Genomic DNA, 24,966 nt, shown 5'->3' on the forward strand with positions numbered 1-24,966 from the left:
TGATAATTACATGAAATACCGGTGTATGTATAATATACCAATAAAACCCATCTCGCAATTCGGCAGAATGAGTACAGACTGGCAGAATGAGTACTTTTACTTTTGATACCTTTGTAAAAAAGTATGTTTATACTTTTGATTTCAGGGTTTTTCCTCGCAATGTAATATTTTTACATTGTTGGTAATGGTACTTTTACGAAAGTGAAGGATCTCAATACTTCTTCCACCACTCTTGGTTAATAGCTTTAGTAAATCCGTAATAAGATCTAGTAACTACAGCAACCTGTGTTCACTCTTCAAGATTCAAGAGATTCAAGAGATTTGTATTGTCATATGCACAGATAACAGACAGTTACTCTGTACAATGAAAAGCTTATTTTGCTGTATCTTGAGAGATACATTAGATAATTTGCTCTAAACCTGTTCATGCAGATACCCGGGAGAGTTTCTCCTCTTTTGTTAGTGTAGAAGAGGAATGAGTGAGATTAACAAGCAAATCTAAAACCTGACACCCAAAGGCCATGAGGGAGGAGGGTGAGGCGGGTGAAGACGGGGTTGGGTGCGTAAAGAGCCGGCCTCTAATGGGATATTTTGGGAGGGGAGGGCGACGAGTGCCTGTATTTGGAGATGTAGGTGGATGTTGGAGGAGGTGGGAAATGAAAGAAAAGGCTCTGTTGTGGTCCAGGGAGGCGTGGTTGGGTGCATAGATTCAGACGTCACAATGTTGGTTGGGACCCTGATTTTCTTCTGATGCTGCCACACACACAAACTCACACACACACACAGCTCTCTGATAGAGGACAGACGGACGAAGCACAGAGGAGCCTGTTAGAGAACGACAACAACAACAAAGACCAGAGAGAACGTAAAAGAGAGTTTAAAGAGAGAAGCTGACAGAGCAACCGGAAGGGAAGAAGAGCAGGAACCAGGAGGGAGAAAGAGGTAAAAAATAAAAATAAATACACTTCATTTTACTGCCTTACAGTTTGTTGGGACACAAAGAGTTTGTCACCTAAAGGAACCAAAGTTTGACATCTTAAATTCTCCACTGACTCTTTATCTTCCACAAAGTGGAGTGAATCTAAATGAAAACTTATCTCTTGTCATCGACGGCATCGCTGATGCAAACCGACAGAAATCCCCGGTGAAGTAGATTTACTCAAGCACTGTGCTTAAGCACAATTTTGAGGTATTTGTACTTTACTTTTACTACATTTCTGAGGGAAATATTGTACTTTTTGCGGCACCACATTTCTCTGACAGCTGGAGTTATAGTTACTCTGAAGATTATACAAACAAAACATATGAATTTATGGAATATTAAACTATCCAACTGTATACAAATAAGTTAACATAAGCTCCACCACTAGCTGGAACATTGAAATGCTGTTTGTGTGGTAATGCCTCTTCAGTTAAAACATTCATTCATGACATTATCACACTGACAGAGAGTAATATGCTCAATAGGTGCTTTTACTTTTGATACTTTAATCACATTTCACTTACACGTAATACTTTTGTAGTTTTACTTACATTAGTTTTTTAAACAGAGTATTTTTACAGAGTGTTATTGCTACATTTCTGAGGTAAAGTATACTGTATGACTACCACCACTGGAAATCATACGTCTAATGACGTCATTGTATTAATTAGTAATGTATACATATATTTAACCGCTGAGTGGAAACAATGTGAAGAAGTTGCAGTGGCCGTGTGGATATGGTTCCTCTGCAGGGAGGTGTCGGTCCTTCTCTTTCCAGTCCTTAGCTGTAAAACACACACAAAATACACACACAAGTACATGATGTGTGAATCAGTACCTATAAATACACACCAAGATAGACAAGGAATTCAGCTGCAGCTACAGAACGAGAGAAGAGTTGGGAGGCGCGCATGGTGGCGTTTTGTGTGTGTATGTGTAGGTGGACCTAATAACAGAAAACACATTTTGGATCATTGCAGAATTAAGCTCTGTGGTAAACATGTATGATACTTACTTCTGTTCAGCCAGATAATGTTGAAGAATGCACACCACTTTTAGGATTTTAGAAGCGTAAATATATCAGCAGGAGTAAGAAGCTAATGTTAGGCTATAAATGAGCACGGTCACATGACTTCAGTGTCATCACCACTTAAGCTCTCTCGTTTTTGCCGGTCATTTTGGGCCGAGCGTTGTCAAAGCAGCTATAATCTATATTTTGACAAACCCACAGGGAATTATCGCCTTTTAAAGGATCAACTCTAATGTGTGTTTTAGCGTCTTTTCGCCAATTGTTTTGAATTCATAGCAATTGTTTTGGTTCACTCTCGCCGCTTTTTGGCTGCAGCTATTTTCATCAAAAAAGCTGTGAAAGCCCAGCGTTCCCTAACAGCTCAGCATCCAACAGCAGTCAGACACAGTTAGCAACTAGCCGGTAAACATAGTGGCGCATTTAGCAGATAGCGAGACAGATATTCTCCTCTGGAGTTTGTGGAGACCAAAAACAGAGCCCAGCGTGAGACAATATGGACTTACAATCATCAGGTGGACCCAAACACGACTCCTCGTGAATGATAATGTAGCTGCACGCTAACATATCTGTCATATCTACTTAAAACATGAGACCGTGTCACCTTTCTCATGTTCACAGCTTGTTCACAGCTTGTTTACATTGCCCACAGGTGGACAAATAAATCAGTTATCACAGGTTTAAAAGGAATAGTTTGCAATTTTTGGGAATGCAATTATTTGCTTTGTTGGATAGACTTAGCCGTGTAGAATTATATAAATCTCATGTTTGTGCGTTAAGTATGGAACCAGAGCGAATTAGCTTAACTTAGCTTAGCTTAGCATGAAGACTGGAAACAGCTGGCCATGCCCAAACTTAAAAACTACACCTGTGCCCAAACCTAATCACAGGAATAAACATCAGAGCAGAAAGATAAAGACACTTGGTGACCTGGAATCATAATAATGTGGTTGTTGCTCACAGTTGTTGTGACCTCTGCAAACACTCCTTAGAACAACAGCTCTGACTGAAGCATCTACTCTTCGCTTCCTGTCAGTTGTCTTCTTCACTCTGCAAAGCTTCAAACACTCCGAGCAGATTCACACACTGAGGTCGGCGTCTAAAAATACAACGAAGGGCCCTGAGTGCTCAGATTACTGCCTTCTCCTTTACTCACGCACTAAAACAGTCTATTTTTCTGTTAGAATTAACACACACACACACACACACACACACACACACACACACACATATCATCACTTGACAACCACGAAGGAATCTGCAATTACTTTTAACTGTTTTAATTCGCATCGAGGAACATGTTGTTTTTTCCTCCACGAGACACAGAGCAGCCATCAGATAACTGAGGAGACAGTCTCAAGATTCTCGCATGGCTTCAAATATGGCATTTAATGATAAAAGCATGAAAAGGGAACGGGTTGCCAAGGATGTTAAAAATGTCAATCAGTAAATAGAAGATGCAAATTGAAGCCGCACACCGGTGGTCGACCCTCTGGCTCGAGACAAAGGCAGTGATTCAACATTAGCTGGACGTTAATAAAAACCTTTAGTACCTTTACCTTTTGTCACTGAAAATCATAACTTTGTTTGGTGTCTGACCTGTTACTGACATCTGCAACCTTTTGGAGTTTGGCTGCATTTTGCAAAAATACAGTTCGTATTTCATGACATGGTAAATATGAATAACACTATTTTCAAGTCTGCTACCTGTGAAGTTGGTTCTAATTATATGGGAAAACAATGACACAATTCTCAATAGTTATTTTAGTTTGTTGTTGATTTCCACTACTCCATTTAAGCCAATAATTGTTTTTTTTCCTTTTTAAACTTGATTTTTTTTTCCTCATTGAGGAAACAATAGAAAAATGAAAAAGATACACACACACACACACACACACACACACACACACACACACACACACACACACACACACACACACACACACATTCTATATATCCTGTGCCTACAATGTAGGTCCCTAAATACTATAGGTAACATACATAGATACTTAAAAACACAGTAAAATACGTGAGAAGTACATGAGCTGTGTGACACACAGGTTATCTTACATGAGCATTCATTTGAAATGATTCAATGGGGCGTGCTCCAATTAAAACCTGCTTTACCTGTAATCAGTGTCAAACCACACAGTTCTAAGGTAATTAAACAGAAATGATGAGGATTTTAATTAAGTACCTTTTTAAAGTAAAGCATTACCACATTACTTGTCAGTGGTGTTAAACCCTCCTCTGGGCTGCGGTGCTGTTGTTTAGATGCTGCTGTTAGTTCCAGTATATCTGTAAGTGATGATGATGATGATGATGATGATGATGATGATGATGATGATGATGATGATGATGATGATGGTGCTGGTGAGGTCTGGTTCCCAGTATGGTGGTTGACAGAGCAGCTGCTCCTTAGTCCTGGATATTTCTGAAGGCTGATCTCTGCAAAGATTGTTTTCATGCCACAGAATCGCTGAACAAGTGGTTGGTTTGTCTGAAATGTAACCAAGACCTTGATTTTACATGTCATGGATTTTAACAGTGGGGGAAGATCCTACGTTTACAGTTATCATATTATACTCGACCTTTGGGGCCCTTGTATTTCTATTCTGTACTACTCCACAACATTTATATAACAGCTACAGTTACTCCTTAATTTCACCTCTCAACCTTTCCGATAGTTTCATTAAAATAACAATTTGAAGCTCAAACAGATAAAAGTATTTATATTTCTCAAAAAAAGCTGAGAGAAGGATTAGAGAAACGTTCACTATATGGCAAAACCTTTCTTCCTTCCTGCCCTCATGAATCATCTCACGACCCCTCAGATTATGCTGACCCTTTGCAAACCACTGGATTTATGCAGTTAAAACAATAAAATGCTGTAAAATAGTAAAATTACTATTTGTAATCTAAAAATGTAATACATAAAACTATATCAGACATTTACTGTACTGTTAATACTTGTAAGTGAGTATTTTTACATTGTACTGAAGTAAAGGAGATGCATCTGTTATATTGAGGTATTGGGAATACTTCAAATATTTTATCAAAGTCTACGGAACATACTTATTAAGACTCATAATATATTATTATTATCTTCCACCTTGTTGTTTTTGTATCAATCCAATGTGTTTGACATCATTCTGTCCCTCGTTGGCCTTGATAATGAATTTATCCCCACATGTTTTAATGGCTCAGGGTAACATTCACAAAAAGCTCTCGGCTGCCGACAAACAACCAACAACTCTTGTTCTCGGGTCATTTGTGGTGTATTGGAGTTATACGTGTCCTGGCTGCTAGTCGCTGCTGTTCCAACTGCTTAACGGGTAGTTACAGGGTCGCCTGTGACCTGCAGTGAGCCCCTCCCTCCTCATGTGACACCGACAACAGCTGCGGCCCCGTCCTGTGCGATCCGGCCTCGGCCCCCCGGTCTATCCATGTGTGGAGCCGTTGGCCGGCGAGCCAATAGATGCTATTTAAAAAGAGCCGAGTTCAGACGCTGAGCGAATGAGGAGGAGCGGTGGAGAGAGTCATGTACATGTTTGTGGTCAGAAGCACCGGCAGTGGCATTATAAGCATTGTCGGTATTATTCAAAATGGCCACTGGGTGAGGTTAATAAAGATGTGGTGTGAGATGTTCAGAGAAGGTATTTAGCAATAGAGACATTTAGTTTAAGAAAAGTAATAGAAATCAATTAGCCGAAGCGACAATAATCTTTGATTTTCTGAAAGAAAAAGTGTTTAATGACATTAATGATCATAAAATGTCAAATTGAAGTTACATAATACACAATACTACAGCGTGGAGCATGTTAGGGGGATGTATTGGCAGGAATTGAATATCATATTAATAATAGTGTATAATCACCTGAACATGTTTGTGTTTCCATGACCTTAGAAGGAGCCGTTTATATAACTACACACATGGAGCAGGTCCTCTTCACGGAGCCGGCGGCCATGTTTCTACAGTAGCCCAGAACAGACAAACCAAATACTGGCTCTGAGGCGGATGGGAATGCCATCAGTTCTGCAGATCATAAAACTGATCATAAAACAAAGTATTGGACAAACAAAAAATTGGACGCTGGATGAAAAGTCAGAGGATCCCCAAAGTTATTAGGAGTCGTCCTCTGGGGACCAGATTCATGGAAATCCATCCAACAGTTGCAGAGTTATTTCAGTCTGGACCAAAGCGGTGAGCCGACTGGCCGGCAGGCAGAGACACAAGATGAGAATATAAGACATGAAAAAGGGAACTAGGAGAAGCTACAGTTGAGTCTAATGCTGAACTGGCAATAAATGAAATACCACTCAGGCTGAAGTTGAAAAAATGTAAAGCACAGATCTTGATGAAGCTCAGTGAGAGAACGATAATATATAACTGGCACACAGTTGAGTCCCCAAATAGTGACTGGAGGGTTCTTTTACTTCCTGACACGACACCCCCCGAGGTGATCACCGCCCCGAGGCTCAGGTGAACCACAACAACCCGTGAGCCAGGAACACAGATGCTGCTGCTGTTTACCACCAGACGTCCAGCTTCCAGTCACTTTCAAGCCCTTCAGCTCGGCATCAGTATTAGTAATAGTTTGTGATAATCCTGCGTCAGTGCGCTGACTTAATGAATCCTCTCCTCTTGAGCTACTGTCACAATAGCTTTATATTAATGCCAAACAAGTACTTTAGCAGTCATCCCACAATTGCAATTTGCAGCTGCATGAATGTCAAATCATTTTGTGGACCTGGTGTTGTTGTTGTTGTTGTTGTTGTTGCATTGTTCCGGTTCGGAAAAACTTTTCGCAATTCCACAGTTGCCTTTTGGTCTGGACTCGCTGTGCCTTTAAGAGCTTTTAGTCTAATAAAATGACAAAAGAGACAGAAAACACAAGAAAAAAAACTCAAACAATTCCTTCCAGCCAAGCAACAGATACACAACTAAACCAACCAACCACACAAAGTACAAAGAACCCACAACAGAAATGGAGATATAGGCTCAGTATAGCCGCTCCAGGAACCTCCTCCATTTCTCCTCAGCCTCCCTCTCCTCTGAACGGGCTCCCCTCTGTGCTGTTGGCAGGCATCATGAACATGAGTCCCCCAGGTGCGCTTGTGGCCGCCAAAGACCACAAAGCCTAAGCCTGAGCTTCTTTACTGGACACTCGCACCTGTCGGTCACACTGCTGCCGACCCGTGGAGACGGAGTTATAGGGGATCCTCAGCTGGATTCAGAAAAGGTGTCGGCCTCTGTGTGGTTGTGCTGTTGATGTTAGAGATTAGAGCATCTGTCAGTGGGTGTGTGGTGTCCTCCAGCGACCATGAAACTGTGCTCTAAAGGCTGGGAACCTTTGCCAGAGCTCACTGTTGACTTTGAAACACGCCTTTGTCTTTAATAACTCAAGATGTGAAGAGGCATGGTGGAGGACCGATGGGAGATGTCAAAACGTTGTCGGAGCGGTGAAGACTCTTGTCGAAGAATGAACAGTATACACGTGTTGTGTGTCATATCGGTGCTGGAAGGAAATTGTATTTCTTTACATATCTGATCCGTTTCTGTGGACATTATGTTCTCCTTTATTGTTGTCAAAGTTATATCATGGTAGCATATATCTGTTGAAATCGATTAAAGTCAAAAACAATAGAACGTAAAGATAGATTAGCTTATATATTAGTTCTATAACTTTAAATCTTGATATTCACGCCTATCTTCAATGAATCCAAACGAATGGCTGCCTAAAGTTAGACGAACATTAAAATATTCCAAACACGTTGGCGCCTTGTGACTTATTGCTTCTTGTACACCAAAGATGTGATCTGAGGAAAAGCCTTAACACAAAAAAGTTTACACAAAAATGCAGTCAGAATAGATATTGTGATATGTTGGGAATATATGGAATACATGAATACTCTGGTGCTCCATCAAGCAGCAACATTGCTGTGTTTTTAAAAAGCATGTTTTTCCAAAAAGTCCCATTGTGCTACACTTGACCTTTAATGGACCAGTTACACGACAGCCAACGAGTTTTTTGGATGAATGTAAAGACCAATGAAATAAAGATGCTTCCTTTGTAGATGACAATGAAATCTTTGTCCTTTCCTTCTTTTTTTCAGGTGCTGTGTGCTGTGTTCAAATAAAAACAACAACAAAATCCCCAACAATCCCAAACCAGTCGAACCATTTCCAACATTCTTACCTAGGACCTCCAGCTAAAGAAGAGGACTTCAGCTCTGAGGCCCGAGTGTCCAGAAACCTGAAACCTTTTATACACCAACTCAGTAACCCGTACCTACTGTAGGAAGCCATCTGGAGTGACGTAAACGCATGCTAGAACCTTAACAAAGACAACCTCAGCGGTCAAACGATGGCGCCTAAAAAGAAGGCCTCCCGCCAGAAGAAGCCCGCCGTGGAAACCATCCCTCAGGTCGTCGTGGAGACGGCCGCAGTCCAGCTGACGGTGGAGTGCCGCGGCGACGGCGTGGTGGTGGTGGAGAGCGGGGTGAAGAAGATCGAGCAGATGGCGGCGCTGGACATCGCTCAGCTCAACAGCCTCAATCTGCCGCTGCCGCCGCCGGTCCTCAAGCCCGGGGAGCGAGGCCTCGGCCTGGGCAGCGAGCTCACGAGGCCGCTGCACGGAAACGCCCTGCTGGAGGAGCTCAGCAAGATGCGGCAGGAGAAGTGGGTTCTGATAATGGAGGCAATGCACCTCAGTTATGAAGTGATACAATACAATTACAATGGGATACCATATATTCATGATGCAATACCGTTTGTGTACAATATATTTACAATACAAGACGATACATTACAATTACAAGGCATGAAATAACAATGTGGTACAATTACAATATCATCACGATATAATACACTTACGATGCGATAAAATCACATTATGGTGCAAGTACAGTACAATACAGTTATGATACTGTACAATTATGATTCGGTACAACTACAATACATTTATGAACTGACACAATTATGGTGATCGACAATTGCGTTGAAACATTACAGTACATCTAAGATCTGGTACAATTACGGTACAACACAATTGTCATGCGGTACAACATCACAACGTGTGTATTGTATGTGTCTCATCCCTCCTCAGGTTCCTGACGGACCTGGAGTTGGCCTGTAAGACGAAAGCCTTCGACGTCCACAAGCTGGTCATCTCCTCCATCAGTCAGTACTTCAGAGAGATTCTGGCCAAGGACCCGGGCATGAAGCGCCTGGAGCTCCCCTCCCTCTCACCGCTAGGTACGTCAGTTCAAACCTTCTAGCTGCCGAATACATTATTCTTAACCTTCCAGAAATTAGTCTAGAATGAGAAAGATTAGTCCATTCACATAATTTGCTAATTTAATAATACATATATATATATAAATACATTTCAGTAAGCGTGTTCAATACTTTTTCCCTGCGTCATTCCATTTTATTACATGTAACTTTTCTGAACGTATTTGTTTGGTTTTCTTTGTATGTATTGATTACTTCGTTACCGACATCTGTCAATAGCACCTTTAGAAATATATTTACTGAGAAAAATGTTGACGTGTTCAATACATATTTTACCCGCTTGTATGTGATGGCAAATTGAATATCTTTGAGTTTTGGGATAGCCTGTAGTCCCTATTTTCTGACATTTTACAGGCCAAATGATGAATGAATTGAGAACATAGTCTCCTGATTAATATGTAAAGAACATTAGTTGCAACCCTTTTAGGGCATCTTTTTAGACTCACATGACAAAAGGTTGTAATGTTTGACTCATGAAGCCTCAATTGGTGCATTGAGGAGCTAAAATTGAGAGATATCCGTTTTCAAGGATGTAGTTTCCCACAGCGGTGTCTACTTCCTGACAAACATCTGGTTAGAAGTCCAATGTCCCGCTCTGTCTGCAGGCCTGGCTAACGTGATCACCTTCGCCTACCTGGGCCGCGTCCACATGTCCCTGTACACCATCGGCTGCACGGCCTCGGCCGCCGCCACCCTGCAGATCCCTCAGCTCCTCAAGATGTGCATGGACTTCCTGCTGGCCGAGCTCAACGTGCAGACCTGCGTCTACATCTGGAACATCGCCTCGGCCTACAACCTGTCGTCAGTGAGCGACGCCGCCCGCCGCTTCGTCCTGGAGAACTTCGTCCAATTCGCGGACACGGCGCTCTTCACCCAGCTGACCCTGGAGCAGATCTGCGAATTCCTGCAGGACGACGCGCTGCTGTTGCCTTCAGAGGTCACTGCCTTCCAGGTCAGAGGTCAAACGTTGTTTTTGAAGGCCAACGGTTTAAATTTGGAGCGGAAAATGTGGGTTTAAATATGCTCTCAAGTGCATTTATTCACGACTGATGTCCTAACTGAGGAGAAGCGCCAGGTCTTCCAGGAGGCGACCGCCTTCCTGCTATTTCCACCCAGGCCCTAAAAACAGACCCCAGAGCAGCTGCTCAGAGCATAACACAGATCCCTGCAGCATTGTGAGCCGAAACCGCTGAGAATTTTCATACTGTATGCAAGAAGAGAGCTTGTGTATTAATATGCAACTCCGTTACAGACATAAATAGACAGACAGCTGAGAGAAGCGGTATTTATAAACAGGACCAAATGTGAGTCTGTCTGCATCGCGAGACATGATCCAGTTTTAGGTTTTGATTTAATTTAGATTTTTTTGCAGCTACACATTAATCACTTTTCGTACCTCGGGTTTTGAAAGGTGCTATATGTAAAGAGATGAATGAGTGAATGAATGAATATATACTTTATTAATCCCCAAGGGGAAATTTGGTGTCGAGTAGCAGCAATTTACAGACAAAAAATAAGATAAAAAACAGCAGGGATTAAAGATATATAAAATAATAATACTAATAAAAATAAAATTTAAATTTAAATAAAAATAAAAATAGCTGGGATGAAAGGAATTAAATTAAACTTAAACAGTAGAAGTGCAAAAGTGCAAGTATGCATGTGTATATTAAATGTGTGAGGTGTAAATAAACAAACAATAGGATATATATATATATATATATATATATATATATATATATATATATATATATATATATATATATATATATATATATATATATATATATATATATATTCTCTGTAAACTCTCCCTCCAGTTGGCCATGAGGTGGCTGGACTTCGACGCCTCTCGTCAGTCTCACGCCGCCGAGCTGCTGTCCCACATCCGCTTTGAGACGATCCCCGCCAGCGAGCTGGTGAGCCAGATCCAGCCGGTTCCCCGCATGATGATGGACCCGCACTGTCACCGCCTGCTGGTGGACGCCATGAACTACCACCTGCTGCCCTTCCAGCAGAACACCCTGCAGTCCCGACGCACGCAGGTCCGGGCCGGTCAGCAGACTCTGCTCACCGTCGGCGGCCGGCCGTCGCTCACCGAGAGAGCTCTCAGCCGAGAGGTCGGTGCTCGGTCGTTGCCTTGTCTCGATCCACCGCCACGCACAAGAAAAACCCCTCGCTGACCTTTGACCTCTGCAATCCAGGTGCTGTGGAGGGACCCTCGCGAAGGCGCAGCCACCTGGCGTCACCTCACCCAGCTGCCAGCGAAAAGCTTCAACCAGTGTGTGGCTGTGATGGACGGCTTCCTGTACGTGGCCGGAGGGGAGGACCAGAACGATGCCCGCAACCAGGCCAAGCACGCCGTCAGCACCCTCAGCAGGTAAGAGGGTGCTGCTGTTTAGGGCCTCACAATACATCAAAATATATTGCTGTTGTCTGACATAAAGTCAGTCCACTATTAGTCCCAAATGCAAACCTAAATTAGTCGGGAAACATGCACCATGAAATGAAAAGTCTTAGATCCAGATTGTGAGACACACCTGAAGGCCCTCATCACTGGGGTCTGGGGTTCCCCTCTGAACGTGACCCCTCTGCCCTTCACCTCAAACAGATATGACCCTCGCTTCAACACCTGGCTCCACCTGGCCAGCATGCGACAGCGCCGCACCCACTTCTCTCTGGCAGCCAGCGGCGGCCGCCTGTTCGCCATCGGCGGGCGCAACGTGGAGGGCCTGCTGGCCACCACCGAGAGCTACCTGCCGTCCTCCAATGCCTGGCAGATGCGCGCTCCCATGGAGGTGCCCCGCTGCTGCCACTCCAGCGCCACCCTGCCCTCCGGAGACATCCTGGTGACCGGCGGGTACATCAACTGCGCCTACTCCCGCTCCGTGGCGTGCTACAACGTGGACACCGACGCCTGGAGCGAGAAGGCCGCCATGGAGACGCCCCGCGGCTGGCACTGCTCCGCCGCCCTCGGAGAGAAGGTGTACGTGGTGGGAGGGAGCCAGCTGGGGCCCGGCGGCGAGCGAGTGGATGTGCTCTCCGTGGAGGTCTTCTCCCCGGAGAGCGGCAGCTGGAGCCGGGCCGCCCCTCTCCTCCTCGGCGTGAGCACCGCCGGCCTCTCCCCGCTGGCCGACAAGCTGTACCTGCTGGGCGGCTGGAACGAGGCGGAGAAGCGCTACAAGGCGGCCGTGCAGAAGTACGACCCGGCCACAGACAGCTGGTCCGTGGCGGAGGATCTGCCCGAGCCCACGGTGGGAGTGTCCTGCTGCACCCTGACCCTGCCGCACCGCCACGCGCCGCGCCGGCAGCAGCACCGCAACACCCCGGCCCACGAGGAGCAGCAGCAGGCCGCGAGGAACCGGAGCAGAGAGAGCAGCGCGGCTCCTTCTCAGACCGTCGTCGCATAGAGAGACAAGGACGCACGGGAGCGACGAGAGGAAGGCTGGTTCAACCTCTGGGGAACACCTGGATCACGTCTGCTCTTTATTCTGTTTCTATCGAGGCCACACACAGTGTGTTATATTTTGTGTGTGTGGAAAAGTGAAATGTATTTTCATCCGTAAATAATAACACAAAGAATTCTGGATAGAATAGAAATTAGACCCCAAAAATGACATTAATGTAGAAAACATTGCAACCTAGAGGAAACATTTCTTTCGTAGCATGATTTAACTCAATTATATTGTCGAAATACTTGAAATTGAAATAAATATTTAATACATATATATTTACATTGTATATTTATATAAGTTGAATTGAACTCTAACGGACAAAGTATTGGTCCTTAATGCTTCCTAAATGGATTTTGGGGTTTTATAATCATATTTAGATGATCTGACTTCTTGATCATTTCAAGAGAAAGACTCAAATCTAAAATACAACCAGATACTTATCTATAAAATGGCCATGTGCTGGTTTTGAAAGAAAGAAAAGAGAGCTAGCGTGAACCCAAGTGGTCTCAAGAGGTTTTGCATTTACGTCACCAACTGAGAAGAAAAGCGTGAGTAAGGGATGACTTGTATCGTGGAGCAGGTGGAGGTAGAGAGAAGCGATGGATGGAGGAGGAGGATGAATGATGAGGACGGGAACAGTGGCCGTCTGCATTTGAGCGTGTTGAACAAACTTTGAAAAGTTTGTGTAAAAAGATCTCAGCAGTGTTTGTGGCATTCAACTGTGAAAATAAGTGTGTGTGTGTGTGTGTGTGTGTGTGAGAGAGAGAGACAGACGAGTGAACGGCAGAAATATGAGCCAATTCTGACAAAAATTGCAATAATCAGGATTTCTCAAACTTCAGCAGGTCAGCAACCAACAGACCTGCTTATTCATTAATTTATTTGTTGGTTATGTCAGAAGTAGTGTAGCTCAATTGTAAACACATGTATTTAAAAACCATAGATGTAGTACGTAATTATATGAATATTATATAAATGCAATGCGAAAGGGATTTGGAGGTGAACACAAGAGAAAGGCTGTGAACTCTACAACACAGGTGAAGTAAAACGACGTGCAGAAATGTAAGCAGCAAGATTAAGAATATTTATTAAAAATTTGAAAAAAAGCCAACAATTTCAAACAAAACCTCGCCTGTTTGTTTTAAAACATTTGAAGATCTGACCGATCTCATTTTTACTGAAACTAAGAAACTACCAACTGAAGAACCAGTGAGACGCCAACAGGAGGAAAGACAAACTGCAAAGAGCGGCAGCTGCATATTGATGAATATTGTTTTTAACGTGAGGTACAATGAGGTGAATCGGGCTCATTTGATTGGATGAATCCCTCTATGTTACTAAACGAGCTCTGTGCTGGTGGTTTCACTGAATAAAGCCAAAGTGATCTAAACCTGCCGTCTCCTGTCGTACTTTCTACGTCAGACAAGGCTGCTGGGAAATGTAGTCCGACAGAACAGAAGCAGAGCTTCCGTGTCATTAGAGGTCAGGTTCAGATCAAGTGGAGCTTCAGAGAGAAAATGGGATTACTGTACGTTAGAGGACATGCGATGATACACTGAAGGTGAAATGGAGGAAAGACTCAGATCCCATACTTAAGACAAGAAAATTATGTAAGATTTAAGTAAGATTAAGTATTAAAAGCCTGCAGCGACAATGGCTCCTTTCACTAATGTATTACTGATGCAATCAATGGTAAGCAACATTAAGTTGTAGCTGGTTGAGGTTAATTATGTAACAAATATACTTTACATTTAGCTGACGCTTTTATCCAAAGCGACTTACAATAAGTGCAATTCAACCATGAGTACAAACGCAGAACAAGAAAGAACAATTTCAATAAAGTTAAACTACAAAGTGCCATCAGTAAGTGCCATCTAAGTGCTACTACGGCACTCCCAAGAGTTATCGTATTATTTCACATCTGTCCAGATGTTCCTGACTTTAAAGAGTTTGTTTGAAACTTCCTCTATGAACCAAATTATTTTAGATTAGGCGATTACGCAACCACGTGTTTCCTTAACTGAGGCACAAGACGCATAAAAACAAGTAGCCGTGTCTAAAGGTGTAAACCGATGAAGAACCCCGAGTAACAACAGCAGACAAAAAGCTTTTTTTTTTTCGATTTTATTTGTTACAAACAACATCAAAAGGTGGTCCTTTACTTGCCGGGGAGGATGATGCCGTCATACTAAAAAGAAAATGAAGACCAATATTAGATTGTAAGACAGAAAATAAACACAACATGAAAGACATTTTATTCTGAAAGTAAGACTTTAGCTGCAGCGACAGACCAAAGAGTCACACCAAATATTAAACCTAATTAAATTATTACAAGCCACTTGACCAGTTTATAATATGCAGCAGTTACTTAAGCATGTTGTTGGAAGTGGACAGTTGGTATAATACGTGGTATAATAGATTTTCTAAAAATAAGCTTCCAAATCTCCCATCATAAACATGTTCTTTATGGTTACTTGCAGGGAGTTCTTTCATATTAACATCAACCAAAACCTGGAGAGCCAGTCGACAGTTTCCAGGCGTCTCAGGATGTCAACACTCACTTTCTGCTGGAACCAGCGCATGGCCTCCTCTTTGCGGATGCGGTGCCTGAAACCGATGCGGCCTCTTTTCCGCTTCTTGTCGGCGATGCTGAAGCCGGGTCTACCCAGAACCTGAACACAAGAGACAGAGCCGGTCAGAGAAGCTTCAGCGCCGCTACACGTGAGCAGCATCACTGAAGGGTGGTCTGGACTTCAGTTCAGGTCCAATGGAACGTTTAAGGAACACAGTGTTGGTTCTTTACAAGAAGTAAAACATTTAAATAAAATAAAGTATCTCTTGACATTTGAGAAGCTGCAACTGAGGAATTACTTAAAAACAGTACAGGATAAATTTGAAAGATGAATCACTTGCTTACAACTATTTGATTGAGTGAATCAGCTCATTGTTTCTGCACCTATACTAATATTTATAATTAAATAGTATATACAAACACTGATGTCAGAGAATTTACATCTAATAAAGAAATAAAATAAAGAGACAACTGTGTTTGTATTTGGCTAAGTATTGACAATTATTATTTTCTGTATCAGGTTCCTCATCACCATGGGCATTATTTACTACTTCAGACAAACGCAACCCATTCCCCAAAAAACTAGAACAGCATTCAACTGATCTTCTGTTGGCTGAGGAAGTGCCAGGAGCAAGTTAACGACCAACACGTTAAATAAAACTACACATTCAGCAAACAACTATTATCTCAGCTGTAACATCTTAATGCGTAACATACAAATCAGACTACATTAAACATTTTACAACACAAACACCCCCATTTAAATGTAAACATAAAATACGTCTAGAATTTTTGTATTTAATGTGTTCAGCAACAATTCCTACTAAATGTAACACCTCACATCTGTATGTACTCAATCACTTGTAGACCATTTCAACAAACGCTAATTTCTAGGCAACGGCTTGGGTTTTACTTCCTGTTGGCTTATGTCACAAAGACCACAACAGGAAATAAACTGGGAATTTTGGGACCTTTACTTTGACAACACGTCCAATTTGTGTTGTTACAACTAAGAATTGTTCACATAACAAATGGCTTCTGCAGCTTGCGCCACAATATCCAACCAGCAACAGGTGTTCTGTCAGGAAGTGGGTAACTTACCACGTAGAAGTCCAGTCCGTAGATGCCGATGCTGGGGTCGTACTTGATACCCAGATCGATGTGTTCCTGGATACCGAAGCCGAAGTTTCCGGTATCAGAGAAGTTGTTCTTTCTCAACTCGTACTCACGCACCTGGAAGCAGGAAGCAACAATACGTTCAGACATCGTGACACAACTCCAGATGGTTGATCGACACCACAAATTTAAAATAACCGGGCCTAGCGCACTCAAAAGAACATAACTTTTTGTTTCCGCATCTTGTTAAGTCGATCGTGACAGAACTGTAGACACATTGTCAACCGTACAAACAAGCCCGAGTACAAGGCAATACAATAGTTTTGCATGACGAACATATCAACTTTGTCCGTTCATTTTAAATTGAAGGAAACAAAGACTAAAACCAGCTTAGTTAGAAATATGCAACATGGCTTTCTGACCTTGAGTCCCTTCTCCAGGATTTCCTCTGCTTTGGCTCCACGGACAGTGCAGTGGACAGCAATCTTTTCATTTCTGCGGATACCGAAGGATCGCACAGTGTAGCGGGCTGCGAAAAAGAAAACAGGACAGAGAAGTCAAAAAAGTATTTACTTTTATGTTCCAACAACTTAAATCAAACCTTTCCCACTCTCAAGTGAATATTACCCCGACTGTCAGCTCAAGTAATGTGTACAATTAGGCCCCTCATGTTATTGGATCAAATAGGACTTTACCACAACACTTCCACAGCTCAAAGTCCTCCACACACACACACACACACACACACACACAAACCCTTTGAGAAGACGGGGGTCTGCCCGGTGAGCTGCTCCAGCACCTTAGCAGCTCGGGTCAGTCTGTCTCCGCTCTCACCGACGCAGATGTTCAGGCAGAGCTTGCGGATGCGAAGCTCTCGCATGGGGTTCTCCTTCTTCTCACCCTGTTCCTGGAGGACACAAGAGGAACGGTTGGGTTCACACGATGAAGTCACACAAGACAAAATGACTCCGGAGAAGTTGTGACACCTCGTCCGCTGCTGCCGCCATGTCTATTACCTCAGGATAGTCCAGACTAGACGGATATGATCAACAACTCAACAGTAAGCTTCAGGTTAAAAATCACAAGTTATATTAGTCTAAAAATCCACAAGTCTAGCCACGGCTCTCCTCAGTCTCTCCTTTTAAAGATCAGTCTGGGACCAACACATGCTGTGAGAACATGTCCGTACATATCCGCGCTGCTTCTGTCGTTAGCATAGTCAGAGACCACCTAACGTTACGTGTCCTGATATTACACACTTTTACACAACTAAAAAACAACAATAATACGGACATGCCTGCTGTGTAGCCGTAGAGGCATTATAGAACTGCACCGTTGTCCTTAATGGCTGGATATTACAACAATCGTACGAGAGTACCGCATATTCCAGTAGCTAGCCCGTTAGCATCACTCGCTTTTTTTGTTAAAGTGCCTTCCGTTTCATTTGGTAAAGAAATAAGGCTCTAGATTAATTATTAATATTAGAGTTTAAGTCTCTGTACGTCAAAGAGCACTTAGGATGACCCAACAGCTCCGATGATTGTAGATTTCAACTACAACTTCGTGTATGATCACCAAGGTACGGTGAGAGAGCATACTCACCGCCATGTTGGATCACTAGAAGAGGGTGAGACGCTTCCGGCGAAAGATATTTATAGGGAAGTGTTCACCGCTAATGACCTCGGGGAGACATCGCGGGTAAACGAACAGGGTTCCGGTGTACGCGGCTAAAAGCAACAACAATTAGTACATTAGTTTATTGTCAATCGGAATTACGCAGCTTTGAATGGTTTATTTTGTTTCAATCCTTATCTTCACATTTTGTATTTGTTCATTATTCTTGAAACGATTAGCTGATTTTAAGAAATAAGTTGAATAATTAATAAATTGATGAAGAGAAAGTGTATTAGTAACAATAATACAAATACAAAAATTAAGAATTCCCACTGGTTCAATAATCATGAATGCCATTTGCTACGTAAATAAATAAATAGTAATAGTTTTTAATTTCATATTTTTATTGTTTGGGACCTTTGGTGGGATAACACAAGCAAAATGTCACCATGATCTCTGGGAAATTGCAATGCTATTCTTACATTTTGTAAAAGACAAATTAATTAAGAAAATAATAATCAGATCAATTGTTCACAAAAACAGTCCTTAATTGTAGACTTGTTTATTGGCTTTTCACGGTAGGCTTTTGCCATATAACTCTCTTTAACACCCTTTATCCATTATTACACCAAAAAGATGAGGTACTGAGTTTCATTTAAGACCTTTAATTAATTAGGATGAAATATATTCCTTCAATCTACAAGAGATGACAGTAAACTGAGAGTCGGAAAAACAATACTAAACACTTTACATTAAAACAAAAGATATCAAATCCACGAAAGAAAGTACATTAAAAAGGAAATTTATGAACAAAGGACTTGCACCGATGATATTAGTTTCATAACATAAGGAACTTAATGGGTTATACAAAGCATTGAAAGGTTTCTAAAGGTTTTGACTTTTTGAAAAAAACTACAAGAGCAACAGAGGAGGATCTCTCTAACAGGAAGGACAGAAGTAGATGTCATGTGTACAGAATGAACAACATAACAGAGTTACAACACATGCAATGCATATGACAGAAATTATTCATATAATGAGTAGTAGGCATGATAAAAATGTGTACAACTCGCAAAAATAACAGCAACAGTTGATATAGTATAATAATAATGATAATAAAAGCAGTTATGGTATTGGCAATACTAATTCCAATGCAACTAATAATAATGATAATAGCAGTAGGTGTCCAGATAAAACCACGATCCATGTAAACCTGAGAGGTGAGAAAGCACAAAGACTCCGGCGAAGGAGCAAAGTTAGTAATGTGCATTGATGGTGTATGAATTCATACAGAAGGAGATAGAGAAGGGTGGGAATCAGCAGGGCCATGGCAGGAGGCAGGAGGCAGATCAATTAGAATCAATAAGGAATAATGTCCCTTATTAGGCTATCCTTTTCACCTAATTCGTACACTCCATCCAATCTTACACATAAAATAGGCACAAACTACACAACCTACAGCTACAGCTACAGCTATCTGCAGGACCAGATTATTCGTAAACGAGTGAGCGGTCGTCAGTGTGGGCGGCTTGTCGGTGGGTGTCTCATAGGAGGTGTCTCCTGAAAGACTCCTCAGTCTGAGCGGTGGGGCGGGAGCTGGATGCCTCAGCAGGGGCAGTCCTTCCCTCCTCTGCTCCTCCAGAGCACTGACGAGGAAAGCCAGCGCCCTGCGGGGGAAGAGGACCGAGGAAAAGAGGTTGCAGTTGGGCACGAAGAAGTGAGGGAGGAGGCCCGCGCGAACGTGGCTCTCCAGGGCCCCGAGGAGCTGCAGGAAGCAGGCGGGCAGCTGCTGGCGAGCCCACATGGAGTCATCGAACCTGACAGGGGAAGATGTCACAGAAATGACTGAGAGAAGTGATGACACTGAAGGATATTTAATATAGTTCATCCCTACGAGTGACTCCCTTCACATTGTTTATATTGTTATTATAAAAATGGATTATAGATGCTTTAAATGCATAATTTACAAGGATGTTCAATTTACAACAACATCCACACGGCTGCTACAACAGCTGCTTACCACACTTTGACAACAACCACCAGTGCTACCGTTTACATTTCTACAATGATAATAAAGATATTTTCATATTAATAAGATGTCCTACCTGATGGACAGGGTGTGTAGGAAGACTGTCTTGCCGTGGTACGAGCAGAGGTGATCCAGCTCTTTGGGGAAACGTTGTTTCAGGCCTTCAATCAGAGACTTGAGGAGCATTAAGCACTGTTTACTACCAGAGACAAGATGAACACTGTTTATTGTAAAAGGGCTCCAAGAAAAACTATTCATCCAAATTTATGTCTTCCTTTTTACAAATCGCGACACCAAAAATGTTTCAGTTGGAGGCGGTTATGGTGTCCTCTTTTCAAATCTCTTCACCTTGTGTCCTTTTATTAAGATGTTGTTGACTCTCCGTACAGTGTTGGAGCCATAATGTAGTTTGTTGCTAGAGGGAAACTCTGGGTGAATTGGGACATGCAGTTCCTGCATTTGAACACAGGGTTTGCCACCCTGTGTTCAAATGTGCCATTCAGTTCAAAGGGCATATAGAGGTAAGTGCCTGCTAATGGGAACAGGTGTGTGTGTGGATGGGAAGCACAATAGTTTTTGACCTGAGCCAGCTTCTCGTCCTTTTTGGCTGAGATCAAGTGTTGCATCCTGTCTCGTGGCATCTTGTGCTGTGATCAATGTAAGGTGATGTTATGCTATGGGGTCACGGATTAAATGTATAGAAAAAGACAGTGCTGGAATGGACAGTGGATTTGTTTGTGGTAGAACACGCGTCCGAACATTGTTCTCCCGCTCGCTCCCCTAGTGGCTCTAAGACTTAAATTGGTTAAGGTTTGAGCCTCTACATACAGTACTGACATTTTGTTAATAAAGTACATCACCCTTAAAACAGCACCATTTATGCATTTGTTATAAGTTGCAAATAAGAGTTTTTATTGATTAGCCATCAATCATTTATTAAAGATTTAGTATAACAGTTACAAACCATTTTGTATGAACACATTTGGTGTTTGCCAGGTTGGGGAAAATCATTTTGTGTTTGGTAATAAGTCTGCAGTTAGAAATGTCAATATTCGTAAAGGGTTTTAAACCTCAAGTCTGAATTTAATAAGTTGTTCGTTCGGTCCAGATTGTCTGAAGCCCTTTTCTAGAAAGAATTGGTCAAACCACTCAAAAGAGATTCTTTCACAACCTGGCAACCCTCTGATGTGAAAACTAACAGTTCAGAGGCTCACCGGCAGCATTTGGTGGCGTTGCTCTCGCAGCAGGTCTTCTTGTTGCCGTGGCTCCTGATGAGCGTCTTCTCAACGTGAGAGAAAGAAATCCTCCAACTCTCTGCCGCATAAAGACAAAAACAACCTGATGGGACGATGACAGCGTACCAATAGCACAAACACTCAAAGGCGTCCTGCACGTGTTACGAGGACGTTCAAACACCTGCAGCCGTCTGGAGAAGCGTGACGGGAACACGAGGCAGAGCCACGTGTTCCCGTTCTTATCGGGGTTACAGGTCAGCCCACGACGAAAAGTAACGTACAACTCCAAAAAAAATTCAGCTCAAGTGTTTAAAAAAAAAAGGTTGGAAACCACTGGATGAATCTTTAACAAAGTAGTTCATTTCATAAATTGATCATGTTTTCTAAATTAAATCAAAAAAGTAACAAATACTAGAGTTACTAATAAATATAGTAAAAAAGTATGATGTTTCCTCAGCTGAAGTGTAATGAAGAAGAAAATGGAAATACTACAAGTACCTCAACGTTGTACTTAAGTACAGTACTTGTTCGTAGTTCATATTCCACCTCTGCCTACGGAGATAGATCTCTGTCTCTGGAGCTCCACGAACTTCAGGTCAGAAAGTTCTGCAGATACATTTCCGCCTTGCTTCTGTCACATTGTTGTTCCAATGCAACAAAAGCAGACGGACGTTTCTCTCACCTTTGGCTTCCTCACTGAGGTTTCGTCCTTTGAGCCTCTTCGGTACGAAGAAGCACGGCAAACTTTTGATTTCTTGGCGAACCTTCTTCCCCAGCCAGTTGTCCACATCTGGACCGTTGCGGACAGCGAGCGGCCAGCCCTGAGAGGAGTGAACCTCCACACAGGAACAAGGACAGGTGTACATGAAATACCGCTGTCACCAAGACTACCCTTATGTCTCCTACCTACCTCTGTTAATGCCTTAGTACCTAGAAGCCTCACTAGAACTAGATACTTTGAGGTTACTTTATTGTACTTTTTACTCCCCTACATTTTACAAGTTTAGTTAGTACATATTATTTTGCATATTGTGTAGCTCGACCCATAGAAGAGAAGGAATTACTACATGGAAGATGAGATTAGAGGGGATAAAACAGAGTGTGTGTGTGTGTGTGTGTGTGTGTGTGTGTGTGTGTGTGTGTGTGTGTGTGTGTGTGTGTGTGTGTGTGTGTGTGTGTGTGTGTGTGTGATTTTATGTCAATGCGTTTGTCAGTTTTTTTCCCTTTCTCATCTCCTGATTCATATCTTTGATCTGTCCAGATTTACACTGGTCCTCGTGATTAAAACATGAAAGTGGTTACCTCCAGAGCAGGAACCACGTCCACGGAGATCAGCTCGTCACTGCACATTCCATTCCTGCACAGAGACAACGTCACCGCCGGCGAGTGAAGCCGCTTCCTGTTCACCTCCCAGCGAAAGCCTTCGTCAGGCACTGGCACACAGGAACGTAAACACAGACAGTTAGGTCCACAAAGTATTATAAAAAATGTTCGATAACGAGCTCTGATAGCTCAAAACAGAGGATAGTCACAACAGATGAGCGGTCATGAGCAGACCTTTGTAGGTCTTGAGGAACTTGCGGACCAGGCGATGCGTCTCACTCAGGATCTGGCTCGCTGAGAGGGTGCGCCCGTTCTCCAGGGTGAAGGCTTGGATGGGGCTCCGAGCGGGCCGGGCGAGATCGATCCGGTAGAAGAGGCCGCCGTCGAGCTTCGTCATGGTGAGGCGCGACGGGGCCTGAAGCTTCAGCATCATGTCAAACTCATCGGGGCTGTGGATCTGAGATTCAACAAAGAGACGAGAGATGGTGATTGTTTGTCTTCCATCCTCTTTGAAATGTCTAATGTTTACGTTCTCTGATTCAAAGGAACACTGCAGTTGCTGTATCTGCTTCACAAAAACAGAACATGCATTTTATGATGTTTAAATTGTTTTGATGAATCCTTTCGGTGTTCTAAAATCAGTGAGAATCTGTGGCTGTATCGTAGTCCTTGGAAAGGGTGTTTATCACGACCTCACCTTGACTTTCTCAAAGTAGCTGCCGCTGTTGAGGAACTCAGCCGACTGGAAGAAAGGCTGATCATTGCTGCCCCTCAGGAATTTCAGCAGGTTGTCTCGGAAATCGTTGACCATCTCTGCGGCCCAGCGGCGGTCCGTCAGCCGGATCTTGAGGTCTTTGGCGTTCAGTTTGATCCAGCTGGTCAGCTCCGGAGAGACCGACTCCTCGACCACGTTGGGTCGCTCCTCTGCAGAGAGACATGGATGACTAAATACATTCACAAACTACTTTAGTAGTCGTCGACATTTCTGTGGCACAGTGGAAGCCATAACACTCATGGTGTTACTCATGGCTCCTCCCACTTCACATTTATATTGGAACATCTAGCAGGATCATTGTTGTGTGGGGATACCTCGGACGATTGATTGGGATTACGTAAATACATCGAGTTAAAGGACAAAAAACACAATTTCTTGTGTTTTCAACGAATGTAGATTAACTTCAAACTAGATATTTTCATGGACGGATACAAAGTTAAATATCTGTCAATATCACAGATTTAAATGTGCTACATTTACACCCGCTAAGGTTTTTAGTTTTCAATGTAATAGATTCCCCTAAATCCTACACACTGTATAATCTGAATATGTCTACCACACAAATATTCAACAACAATGAACCATGCTGTAATAATTACAGGTATGTTGAGATTAAGATGGAAAAATCTGAAGCAAATGTAATCTGCAGCCTCACGTGGAGCTTGTTTCTGCAGAGTCTTCTGTCTCTGTTTAGCTGGTGTAGGTGGAGGAGGACTCTGTCCTTTGGTGTCGTCTTTGCGGTGCTTTGCTTCAGCCAGACTGCCCTTCACATCTCTGTCCTCTCTGTCCATCACTCAGCCTTGAATCATTATGTACAGAAAACAGAAAAACAATCTTTACCTTTTAAAAACCATCTAATGTATGCAAATGTGCCCCAATGCAAATGTTGGAGTCCTCACCTGAATGTTCTCTGAACTAAACCCTCTCTAACTTTGTTCTGCTTCACTTTATCAAAGTCAACCTTTGCAGAGAGAATGTTCACATATTGAGCTATGATTTGGGTTAGAGAATGTTCACATATTGAGCTATGATTTGGGTTAGAGTTGGACCGTACACCTGCATCATTTCAAAGAAATAATCATCCTGAAAGTGCCTTTTTTCTAGGGGGACCTGAAACCTTTTAGTTGTTTCTGTGTGTCATCTTCATTTACTCTTAACCGGTAACATATAGACTGATATTTACACATCTGAACAACATCTCACATGTGTACATTTTATTATAACACCAACATTATTCAAATAGCCTTAGTGGTTGCAGAGATACACCCTTTTTAGTTTGGGTATGACAATTCTAATGGGAAGCAGAGCATCAGAGGAGCATAATTTAACTAAGTACCAGCATATAACAAATTAACTCAAACACTTGTCTAAGTTGGCCAAAAAAAGCAAGTTGGAAAAAACTAAAGAAATCTTGGAAGTTTTAAGTTAAAACAGCAGACAAAGTGCACAAGAAATATCATAAAACTTGTCAGAACGTATTTTGGTCCCTGATAGACCATTTTATAAAGGTTCCACCTTTCAGAGTGCTCATAGATAAATAG

The 24,966-nt window shown here is 42.6% G+C and overlaps 3 protein-coding genes across 3 annotated transcripts; 1 reads left to right on the plus strand and 2 right to left on the minus strand.

The window, feature by feature from the left end:
- The first annotated feature begins 805 nt into the window (after positions 1-805).
- klhl43 (kelch-like family member 43) lies at positions 806-14,141 on the plus strand. The gene is made up of 7 exons (XM_079231850.1): positions 806-942; positions 8,127-8,691; positions 9,119-9,267; positions 9,912-10,258; positions 11,127-11,426; positions 11,511-11,686; positions 11,918-14,141. Exons 2-7 carry the CDS (start codon positions 8,378-8,380, stop codon positions 12,714-12,716), a joined length of 2,085 nt encoding a protein of 694 aa, XP_079087976.1. The 5' UTR covers positions 806-942; positions 8,127-8,377; the 3' UTR covers positions 12,717-14,141.
- Positions 14,142-14,810: 669 nt separating this feature from the next.
- rpl11 (ribosomal protein L11) lies at positions 14,811-18,100 on the minus strand. The gene is made up of 6 exons (XM_079231861.1): positions 18,052-18,100; positions 17,206-17,356; positions 16,872-16,978; positions 16,435-16,566; positions 15,323-15,433; positions 14,811-14,949 (listed from the first exon to the last, which is right to left on the minus strand). Exons 1-6 carry the CDS (start codon positions 18,055-18,057, stop codon positions 14,920-14,922), a joined length of 537 nt encoding a protein of 178 aa, XP_079087987.1. The 5' UTR covers positions 18,058-18,100; the 3' UTR covers positions 14,811-14,919.
- Positions 18,101-19,459: 1,359 nt separating this feature from the next.
- Positions 19,460-24,216, minus strand: LOC306749180 (cyclic GMP-AMP synthase; the record flags this gene model as incomplete). The annotated part of the gene is made up of 8 exons (XM_079232441.1): positions 19,460-19,880; positions 20,169-20,291; positions 21,307-21,406; positions 22,010-22,148; positions 22,630-22,760; positions 22,885-23,107; positions 23,348-23,574; positions 24,081-24,216. 8 exons carry the CDS (start codon positions 24,214-24,216, stop codon positions 19,460-19,462), a joined length of 1,500 nt encoding a protein of 499 aa, XP_079088567.1.
- Between the last annotated feature and the right edge of the window lie 750 nt (positions 24,217-24,966).

The sequence above is a fragment of the Taurulus bubalis genome, assembly GCF_910589615.1.
Source record: "Taurulus bubalis genome assembly, chromosome: 16".
In the NCBI taxonomy this organism is placed as follows: Eukaryota; Metazoa; Chordata; class Actinopteri; order Perciformes; family Cottidae; genus Taurulus; species Taurulus bubalis.

Excerpts from the sequence above, each read along its gene's own strand:
- rpl11 (XM_079231861.1), bottom strand. Across the intron at positions 16,567-16,871 it reads TCCTGGAGAAGGGACTCAAG|GTGCGTGAGTACGAGTTGAG; the intron begins GTCAGAAAGCCA and ends TCCTGCTTCCAG. Across the intron at positions 14,950-15,322 it reads TGCGCTGGTTCCAGCAGAAA|TATGACGGCATCATCCTCCC; the intron begins GTGAGTGTTGAC and ends TTTTCTTTTTAG.
- klhl43 (XM_079231850.1), top strand. The coding sequence starts at position 8,378 with ATGGCGCCTAAAAAGAAGGCCTCCCGCCAGAAGAAGCCCGCCGTGGAA. Across the intron at positions 8,692-9,118 it reads AGCAAGATGCGGCAGGAGAA|GTTCCTGACGGACCTGGAGT; the intron begins GTGGGTTCTGAT and ends ATCCCTCCTCAG. Across the intron at positions 11,427-11,510 it reads AGAGAGCTCTCAGCCGAGAG|GTGCTGTGGAGGGACCCTCG; the intron begins GTCGGTGCTCGG and ends TCTGCAATCCAG.